At 66.2% G+C, this 9,972-nt stretch overlaps 4 protein-coding genes across 4 annotated transcripts; 2 read left to right on the forward strand and 2 right to left on the reverse strand.

Annotated features, from left to right (window-relative positions):
* Positions 1-4,808: 4,808 nt before the first annotated feature.
* Positions 4,809-5,288, reverse strand: COLE_07422 (uncharacterized protein; the record flags this gene model as incomplete). Its single annotated transcript, XM_018421908.2, has 2 exons — positions 4,809-5,066; positions 5,241-5,288. 2 exons carry the CDS (start codon positions 5,286-5,288, stop codon positions 4,809-4,811), a joined length of 306 nt encoding a protein of 101 aa, XP_018282091.1.
* A 445-nt stretch (positions 5,289-5,733) lies between these two features.
* On the reverse strand, positions 5,734-7,503 carry COLE_07423 (uncharacterized protein; the record flags this gene model as incomplete). Its single annotated transcript, XM_018421907.2, has 5 exons — positions 5,734-5,757; positions 5,796-5,908; positions 5,943-6,785; positions 7,183-7,258; positions 7,441-7,503. The coding sequence occupies 5 exons, from the start codon at positions 7,501-7,503 to the stop codon at positions 5,734-5,736; spliced, it is 1,119 nt and encodes a 372-aa protein (XP_018282090.1).
* Positions 7,504-8,008: 505 nt separating this feature from the next.
* On the forward strand, positions 8,009-8,359 carry COLE_07424 (uncharacterized protein; the record flags this gene model as incomplete). The annotated part of the gene is made up of 1 exon (XM_018421906.2): positions 8,009-8,359. The coding sequence occupies one exon, from the start codon at positions 8,009-8,011 to the stop codon at positions 8,357-8,359; it is 351 nt and encodes a 116-aa protein (XP_018282089.1).
* Positions 8,360-8,710: 351 nt separating this feature from the next.
* COLE_07425 (uncharacterized protein) lies at positions 8,711-9,511 on the forward strand (the record flags this gene model as incomplete). Its single annotated transcript, XM_018421905.2, has 1 exon — positions 8,711-9,511. The coding sequence occupies one exon, from the start codon at positions 8,711-8,713 to the stop codon at positions 9,509-9,511; it is 801 nt and encodes a 266-aa protein (XP_018282088.1).
* Positions 9,512-9,972: the final 461 nt, after the last annotated feature.

Here is a 9,972-nt window from a genome sequence, read left to right on the forward strand (position 1 = left end):
TGGAGGAGCTGCGTGCAGCAACGTGGTCCTTCTCAGAGAGAGGAGCGGTCTCAACGACTTCGCCGGGCTTGCTCTCCGTGCCGTCGGGCTTGCCACCGCTCGCGAAGTCAGCGAGGGGATCCTCCCGCGTAGCGGTCGGGAACTCAGTGGGCGGGCTGCCCACCTCCTTCGGAATGGGGAGGGTGCCGTCTGCGGCCCCCTCCTCCTCTGGCGCGGTGGCACCGCGCGCAGAGCTAGTGGGGCCGGAGGCGGAGCCGAACTGGCCCGCGTGGCCCTCACGGTTCGCGTCAGTACCCTGCGAGGCGCGGTGGGCCGCATACCCTGCGCCACCAGCTGCGGCGAGGGCGGCGCCCGCAGCTGCAGGGGTAACGGACGAGTGCTTGGCCGGATCGTGCGGGCCGACACCGTAGGAAGCACCACGCTCCGAGTCGGGCGCAAGCGCTGGGTCCTTGATGTCGCGCGTGCCGGCAACGCCAGGAGTGGCACCAGCAGCACCGCTAGGGGCAGCGGCAAAGCTGGAGGTCGAGGGCAGACCAGACTTGCGGCCGGTGAGGAGGCCGACAAAGTCAGTGTCCTTGGTGAGAGGCGGGATGTTGGCGGTACTGGTCGTGCTTCGAGTGCTGGTAGTGCCCGGAGCACCAGTAACGCCAGTAGCACCGGCGGTGCCGGTAGTGCCCGTGGCATCGGTAGCGCCGGTGGTGCTGGTAGTACCACTGTACCCGGAGGTGCCAGTGGAGCCAGCGGTCCCTGTGCCAGCAGCGGTGCCAGGGGCAGTAGTAGTGTCCTTGTCCTTGCTCAGCCCGATAGCAGCGGCAGCGGCCGCGCCGGCACCAGCAACAGCAGCGCCAGCGCCGGCAAGGAGGCCGGTGTTCCTGCTCGTGGTGTTGGTGCCGACGCCGGAAGCCGTAGCGTCCTTCGTGGGGACAGTGCCCGCCACCTCGTCCGTGACGGCCTTGTGTGCACGCACGTCCTGCGTCGTGGCGCCGGCGGGAATGGGCTCCATCTCGGCCTTGTTGAAGCCGAGGGCGGACGCGGCGCCCGCAAGCACGCCCTTCTGCGGCTCAGAGCCCGAGCCCCAGCCAGCCGTCGTGGCCGGCTGCGTGGGCACGGAGGCCGCGATGTCGTCCGACACGGACTTGTGCGCCCTCACGTCGCGCGTGGTCGCGCCGGCGGGGATCGGCTCCGTCTCGTGCTGCGACTTGCTGAGGCCCACGGCTGCGGCAGCTGCCGCACCCGCACCAGCGACGGCGGCGCCGGCGCCAGCGAGAAGGCCGGTGTTCCCCGAAGCGTCGGTGTCGCGAGCAAACGACCGCGATGGCCCGACAGCGGTCTCGGGGGCGGGGCCGGCACCGACGCCCGAAGCGGTGGCGGGCGCAGTCGGCACGGCGGACGCGACCTCGTCGGACACGGCCTTGTGTGCGCGCACGTCCTGCGTGGTAGCGTCCCGGGGGATGGGCTCGGTCTCGTGCTTGGCACCGCCGAGACCGATAGCTGCGGCCGCGGCGGCGCCAGCGCCAGCGACGGCCGCACCGGCGCCCGCGAGGATGCCGGTGTTGTTCCTGTCGGTGTCGGTCTTGGGCTGGGCCGCGAACGACTGGCCCACGCCACGCTCGGTGTTCCCGACGCCGACGCCTGAGGCGGCAGCGGGCGCGGTGGGGACGGAAGCGGCGACTTCGTCCGACACAGCCTTGTGTGCGCGAACGTCCTGCGTCGTCGCGGCGGCCGGGATGGGCTCGGTCTCGGGCTTGTCGCGCCCGCTCAGGCCGATCGCGGCTGCGCCAGCGGCGGCAACACCGGCGAGGCCAGCGCCCGCGCCAGCAAGCAGGCCCTTGTTCTCGGCGAGGCCGAAGCCGCTCTTGGTCGCGGGGGCGGTGGGCACGGCAGCGGCGACTTCATCAGAAAGCGCCTTGTGCGCCCGCACATCCTGCGGCGATGCGGCGGCAGGGATAGGTTCGGTCTCGTATTCGGGCTGTTTGCCGCCGAGCCCGACGGCGGCGAGGATGCCGCCCTTCTGCTCGGGCTGCGCCGAACCCCAGCCCTGTGTCGTGGCCGGGGCGGTGGGGACCGCGGCGGCGACTTCGTCGCTCACAGCCTTGTGGATCTGCACGTCCTGGGGCGAGGCGGCCTTAGGGATCGGCTCGGTCTGGCCCTTGTTCAGGCCAATGGCCGCAGCGGCAGCGGCGCCAGCGCCGGCGAGACCGGCACCAGCTCCCGCGAGAAGGCCGGCGTTGCTGCCGTCCTTCGCTGTTGAGGCGGGCTGAGCAGCGAACGACTGGCCAGCCACGCCGCGCTCGTCGGTTTTCAGACCGTCAACAATCTCCTGGAGGTCCGCGACAGCGGCCTCGGGCGGAGCGCCCTGCGCAGGCACATTGTGGACGGGGAGACGGTCGACGTCGATGCCGCGGGCACGCGCCTCCTCGAGGGTAAGCTGCTCGCCCGAGGCGGACTTGAACCAGCGCTCGGCGCCGAGCACGGCTCCGCCCACGACGCCGGCGGCGCCGGCGCCGAGAGCCAGGGCCTTGCCTGAGATCCCTTCGCCCTCCTTCGCGACCTCGCCCTCCTTCGGCGTGGTGCCGGACTGGCGGGCGAAGTTCGCCGTGCTGGGGTGGCTCGGGGCTCCGGTGGTCGGGTCAGCGCCCAACACGGCGGACACAGCGCCAGTAGAGTCAGTGGGGAGCCCACGCGCCTGGGCGTCCTTGTTGCTGAGCAGCGAGGCGCCGGCGGCACCAACACCTGCGCCAGCGAGCGCAGCCCCAGCGGTAGTAGCGCCGGAGTGGGAGGACTGGAGGCGGTCCTTGTTGTCGATGCTGTCACCGCTAAGACCCGCACCAGCGAGCTCGCGCGCACGTGCGTCCGGGTGCCCCTGGGCCGCGAGGTACTCGCGCTCGACCTGAGCGGCAGAGGTGGTCGCAGCGACGCCGCGGTCGTCGACGCTGGCGTCGAAGCTCGTGGCGTCAACAGGCGCCTTGCTAGCGGGAACGCCCGCCTCGCCCATCGGCGTGTCGGGGGCAATGGCGCGGGTGCTCGCACGCGAAGGGGAGGAGGGCTCGGCGAACGAGCCGGCTTGCGCTACGGTCGAACCGTGGCGCTCGTTGTGGAGTGCGGCAGCACCCAGCGCGCCGGCGCCAAGGCCGGCAGCGGTGGCGGCAGCGGCCGTGCCGTAGTTGCCGCTCTGGCGGGGGGTCGCGTCGTCGTCGCCCACCCCGGCGGGCGTGACGTAACCCGAGTTGGAGGCGGTGGTGGTCTCGTCCTCATCGTAGGGCACGCCGGCGGCCGCTGCGCGCTTCTTGGCCTTCTGGCGCGCCTGGTGTGAGCTCGCACGGAAACGATAAGTACTCACCTTCTTGGCCTTCTCGCGGGCCCTCTGCGCGTCAGTCTTCGTCTTGCCGTCGCTCTCGTTGTCCGTGGACGTGGCGGAGGCGGTCTCCTCCGTCACAATGCCAGGTGCGGAGGCGGCGAGCAGCTGGCTCGCCTTAGCCTCAGGGATGGCGGGCGGCGTCGTGCCGGGGGGCACAGCGCCGGCCGCACCAGCAGCCGGGGCAGTGCCAGAGGGCGTGGTGCCAGGCGCCGTGCCGGAGAGCTGTTGCTTGTCGGGTACGCCGTCCTTGTCCTTGTCCTTGTCACCGCCGAAGCCGAGGACCGCAGCTGCTGCCGCACCGGCGCCCGCAACGGCAGCGCCGGCACCGGCGAGAATGCCAGTGTTCGAGCCGCCCGAGGTGGTCTTCTCGAGCTCCGACGTCGCTGGGACGCCGCGCGTGGCGCCAGTCGAAGTCGTGCCGGGCGCACCGCTCGCAGCAGTAGTGGTTGTGCCAGTGGCGCCGGGAACGGCGGCCATATCAGAGGAGCTGAGGCCAGCGGCGCCGGGGCCCGCAGCGCCAGTAGCAGCGAACGAGCGGGTCGGGACGCCCGAGCCACCGACGAAGCCCGAGACGGGCTCCTTCTTCTCCTCCTCCTTCTTGCCGCCAAGGCCGAGCATGCCAGCGGCAGCGGCGCCGGCGCCAGCGACAGCAGCGCCCGCCCCGGCAAGGATGCCGGTGTTCGAGCCGCCCGAGGTTGTCTTCTCGAGCTCGGCGCCCGTCGCGCCCGTGGTTGTAGTGGGGAGGTCACGCGCACCGACGCCCGTGCCGCTCACGGCGGGCTCGGTACCCGCGACACCGCCGGTCGTCCCGGTGGTGTGGGTAGCGAAGGACTGGCTCGTGCCAACGGACGTCTGATCCTTGTCGGGGATGCCGTCCTTGTTCTTGTCCTTGTCGCTGCCGAGGCCGAGCGCAGCGGCCGCGGCCGCGCCTGCGCCCGCTACAGCGGCGCCGGCACCGGCGAGGATGCCCGTGTTCGAGCCGTCCTTGACGTGCTGGTCGGACGCCGCGGCGCCAGCTGCTGCGCCAGGCGCAGAAGCGAACTCGGCGCCGTCAGTGCCCTTCGCGCCAGCGAAGTGCTGGGTTCCAGTCGGGACCGTGCCCGTCGTAGGCTCGTTCGGGCCCGCTGGGGCAGTGTAGATCTTGCGTCAGCCGCACCGGCGGGGAAAGGGAGGGGTAGTCACTCGGGGATGTAAACAGTGCCACGGAAAATGTGTTCAAATGGAAATTGTCTCGGATCGAGCATGTTTCGGCGCCATCACTCGATCACCCAACCACTCGGCGCATCCCCGTCGGGGGATATCGTCGAGCTCGCGGATGTACGCCGCGTTAAAGGCTCGCAAACTGCGACGCGCTGCACGCTCCACCTGGCCCACACGCCCTAAGCCCCATCCAATGCTCCACCAGTCTCCCTCATTCGGCCGCGCAATGCGGCTCCTGCCTCATGCTCGTCTACCTCGCTCTCTGCTCACCGCCCGCCGCTGACCGCTCGGGCCCCCTCGTACAAACACTCACGTTGTTGTGGTTGCCCGCGGCATCGTAATCCTTCTCCTCGTCTTCGCGAACCATCCATTCGCCGTCTACGATGTACTTGTACGCCTGCGTCGAGCCCCACGGCACCGAGACAGTTGCCTTGAAGCTCCCGTCAGGCTGCTTGATGAGGGGAGTCGCGGTCGCGCTCCAGTCGTTGAAGCCTCCTGCGATGGAGACCTGGGGTAAGCGCGAACGCGGGGGGGGGAGGGGAGCTAGTTAAGAGAATGGAGGTGCACGGAGGGGGAGAATATGGGGAACGGCAAGACGTAGCGCAACGCATCGCGGCGTCCATCCGTGTCCCATCCGTGCGCCGTCGTCCAAATAATCCATCCACGAACAGCAACGACTCACCGAGTTTGGACCTGCGCCCCATGTGAATAGGGCTTGGTGTTCTGCCATGGTGATGGATGTGGCAGAGAGATAGTGAGAACTAGAGATGCAAGAGCCAGAGCGAGAGCATATGGTGGGGCAGTGAGCGAGGCCGGCCAGTGGCCAAGACGCTTGCAGGCTGGTTATGCTCATGGCTGCCGAGTTGGGCAGTTTCGGGGGAGCGGGCCTATGACGTCTACCCTGGCTCTGTTTGCCGGCGGGCCCGGGCCCCTGCCGCTTTTTTCATTGAGAGCCAGTGCCGCGCCTCTTCCGCTGTAGGCCGACAAGGTTGGGTGGGGTGGGGTCAACAAATAGCTGGTCATGGTCATGTGCTGGCCAGTAAGCGTTGCCATTTCTGCCAGCTGCCGCATGCTCGGATGAGACAAGTGAGGCAGGTGAGACAACGGGTCAATTCTATCAGAGACCCCGATCACCGAATTTTGGACTAGATCATCTCATCATCTATGGCACAGCGTCACTCGTTCCACGCGATCACAGCCTGTGACGTCAGCCGCCAGTTTCATGCTCAAAACTCACCATGCAGAACACGCCGAATGCCATTGCAGCGTATTCTTTCAGTGCCTGCTTAGCGCTGCGCGACTCTTCCAGCAGCTCGGGAATAACGCTGACACTTGCGATGTAGAGGAAGCCTGTGGTCAGCATATCATAAACGCAGCAGCTCACCGCCAGCTGTCATGGGAATGACGAGCTCGGCGCCAGTTGCCGTGGTGCCGAACAACCCCTCGCCAGGCTTGACGATGTGGGCATCGCTGACACCCGCCGATTCGGCAATCCAGATGCCCAGGAAGGTGCCGACGAACGCGCCGACGGCCGTGAAGAACTGCGACCCCATCGCCTGTGACTTAGTGAAGCCAGACTTGATGAGAATCGAGTAGTCAGCAACTTCGTGCGGGATCTCGTGGCAGAAGGTAGCGATCGTCGTGACCGCGCCGAGAGCGGGAGACGAGTAGAACGAGGCGGCCATAGCGAGACCATCCGTAATGTTGTGGGTGAAGTCGCCGAAGAGGTTGAGGTAGGCGGACAGGCGGAGGGAGGCATTTGGCTGCTTCTTCTCCTCCTTCACCTCAATCTCGTCGGTGATCTCGGCGGTATCGCCATTCTTGCGCTTGCGCAACTCGCCTCCCGACTTGGCGATCGCGCTCGAGGTGCCGTGGCTGTGGTTGTGGCCGCCGTGGCTGTGGCCGTGCCCGTGGCTGTGCGAGTGGCCGCCGCCGTCGCCGCCAGAGACGTGGCTCAGCACGCGCATAGTCTTGTCAAGGACGAAAAAGGCGGCGAAGCCGAGGAAGATGGCGCCTCCGATCACGATATTCCGTCGTTCGTCGACGACAACAGCCCCGGATGAGTGCTCGCCGAAGAATGCGTGGGGGACGAGGTGGAGGAAGACGTCGCCCAGCAGTCCACCTGTCGCAAAGGCGATCATGGTGTTGAGGCTGCTGGGCTCGAGGTCGGCGGGTACGGCGAGGAGGATGAAGTTGGGGACGGAGGAGATGTAGAAGGTTGCGAGGACTGGTGTGAGTGAATTAATGGTGTGAAGGCGGCGAATATGACAGGAGGGAGGGATGAGGAGAGGGGCGGCATGCGAGTGGGCCAGCTGAAATGGATACAAGACAGTCAAGGAGGGCGTGGTGACAAAGATAATCCCAAAGCAGGGCACTATAGAGGAAAAGCAGGCGCGAGCACGAGCGCGCGCAAGCAGAGAGTTTGGAAGGCGAAGTCTGCGAGCGGAGTGCCCAGATGGCAGGGCGCGCGAGCAAAGGTGTGAAGGACGCATTGCGCGAACAATAGACGGCATGGAGACACATCCCAGTCGAACTACCCCGCCGGAGGTAACTTGTCGCAGCGGCACCCATAACAACCCTCAACCTCCCCGACCTTGGAGGCATCCGCGCCAATGCCGACTCACTCGAATTATACGCCGGGCTCTCGAAGGGGAAGAGCTTGTCGAAGAACTGCTGCATGCCCGAGTGGTGCTCGTGTGCCTGGGGTCAGTCAATGGCTTGTGAGTTCCAACTCCGGGGTAGGCGGCGGTGAGGGCTTGGGCCAAGCTGCTGCTCGGACCGTCCTGGATGCGGCGTTTTCCTTGCCCATCCTTGACCACGAACGCGCATTATTCACAACAGACCCGTCACCTCGATGTACGTCACCACCATCACAGACTTACAGCACCAGCGCGCACGGCGACGAGGAGGGCCGCGCCGGCGAGGATCACGGCGAGGCGGGACATGTTGCTGGGGTCGGTCAAGGAGCGTCGGGAAGCAGGAGCAGAGCAGGCAATGCAGGGAGAGTCAGATGTTGTTGTTGAGGATCGGAGGCTGTAGGAGGAGGTTCCAGCGCGACTTGGCCGTCGATCACGCGCCGGAATCGGGCCAGGAACGTTCCAAGGAGGAGTGGGGCAGTACACTCCGCGGCGGGAGTATTGCCACGTGAAGGCTGCCACGTGGCTATCCGCCCCTCAACAACGAGGGGAGCGGATAAGTCCCGTCGGGCCAGGCACATGACGTCGAAAGGTGTGACGGCGGCCGAGGTTGCTCCGCGACGCCGAGCCCGAGTCAATCAATAATCGTCGCCGCCGGACTTGATCGTGTCGTGCTCTGAGATGGAGCTTTGTCACCTCTGCATCTCTCACATCTGCTTCTTACACATACTTGTCTGTTTCTTTATAATAGCGTCTCGCGCATCTTCCCGCCAATCTATCGAACCCACAACCCACCACGCCCCACCCCGCCACCATGCCATCTCTCCTCTGGAAAATCCAGAACGTCCTCACCGACCTCGCGCACACCCCAATGCTGCCCCCTCCCCCGCCCCCGCCGACCGTAGAGCTTTCCCCGGTCTTCTCCACGCCATCGCCCTCCCTCCGCTTCCCGAGCTCCGCGTCATACACAATCGGCAGCGGGAGCGAGGCGAGCAGCTTCGAGATCGACGCCGAGGCCGCGCCGGCCGTGCGCGACATGGTACGTTGTCGATCGTCTGTGCTGACCCCAGATCGCTGCCGCGACGCGGGACAAGCTGGGCGCGTAGGGCGTAGCAGGCTCAGGCTGAGCATGGGCATTTCCGGATGGTATAATAACCGCATATAATACGCAATCTACATGTATTCAACTTGTAATATTTCCTGCTGACGTCGACGGATCACGGAGCGCACGGAGCGCACGGAGCGCACGGAGCGCACGGAGCGCACGGAGCGAGCATTCCCGAGAGCCCCTGGCGACGCCGCCCCACGCCGGGGATGTGCCGATCTGCCGAGCGCAGCGAGTCGGGTAGTCACCAGATTTGAGGAGCGAATGACATTCGGGCCCAATGCGGAATTTGGCCAATTGTCGCTCCACTCTTTCTTATCCCCCCCACGCTTGCAGCGTCCAGACTCCCGCCCCAACAACCAGGTCCACCACCCACAGCTCTGCTCCGTCGAGATAAAACTCCCACGTCCAATGCTCCGTCTGGCTCCTCGCTCTCTCCGCTCTCTCCGCTCTCTCCGCTCTCTCCGCTCTCCCCTCCTCGCCAGGCAGCACTCGTCCTGCACCACGCCCAAGCCCAAGAGCCCCACGCCCTCTCTCAAACGCGACATCACGTCCCCCGCCATGGCCGACTACCTCGAGCAGAGCCACGACCGGATCTTCGCGGCGAACCGCCAGTGGGCCGAGGAGCAGATCGCGCGCGACCCGCACTTCTTCTCCAAGCTCTCGGCGGGCCAGACCCCCGAGTACCTCTGGATCGGGTGCAGCGACTCGCGCATGCCCGCCGAGACGATCACGGGCATGCAGCCCGGCGAGGCGTTCATCCACCGCAACATCGCCAACCTCGTCAACAACATCGATCTCAACGTCATGTCCGTGATCAACTACGCCGTGCGCCACCTCCACGTCAAGCACGTCATCGTGTGCGGCCACTACGGGTGCGGCGGCGTCCAGGCCGCCATGACGGCCAAGGACCTGGGCATCCTCAACCCGTGGCTGCGTAACATCCGCGACGTGTACCGCATCCACGAGGCCGAGCTGGACAGCATCACCGACAGCGCGGCGCGCTACGACCGCCTCGTCGAGCTCAATGTCCTTGAGCAGTGCAGAAACGTCATCAAGACCGCTGCCCTCCAGCAGAACTACGCCGAGAACGGATACCCTATTGTGCACGGCTGGGTGTTCGACTTCCGCACGGGCCACCTCAAGGACCTCAAGATCGACTTTGCCGCGATCCTCAAGGACATCCAGAAGATATACAACCTTACCGAGTGAGCGCGTCTTGCGCCCCGTGCGAAGCGAGGGCTCTGTGAGTCGGAGCGGGGCGAGGGATCAGCGAGCCTTGGCCGGCCTACGGCCAGCCTGGGCGAGCGGGAGGCCAAGTGAGGCGAGCGAAGCGAGGCGGAAGGCATAGCATGAGGGAGGGGTACAGTGGTACTCGGAAGACGTCGGGAGACAGGGAGCCAGCTGGCGCGCTACATCGCGACCAGTTGCGGAAGTCAAGTGCATGTGGAAGCAGGCGGTGGGGCGCGCGAGCGGGCGACATGGCATAAGCCGTTCTCGAACGCTGGCGCGCCCAGATTTGTATAGACATGCATGTGCATAGATAGTACCGGCCGGAACTTGGGCGGGTGATCGGGTCAAGATGACGTCGGTGTTTGGCGAGTTTGTCTCGCAGATCGCGGAATGTTGGCGGAGAGTTGCACGGCATTGTGTGTCGTCGCTGTCACCACCCA

Source organism: Cutaneotrichosporon oleaginosum (assembly GCF_008065305.1).
Source record: "Cutaneotrichosporon oleaginosum strain ATCC 20508 chromosome Unknown ATCC20508_contig07, whole genome shotgun sequence".
Classification (NCBI taxonomy): Eukaryota; Fungi; Basidiomycota; class Tremellomycetes; order Trichosporonales; family Trichosporonaceae; genus Cutaneotrichosporon; species Cutaneotrichosporon oleaginosum.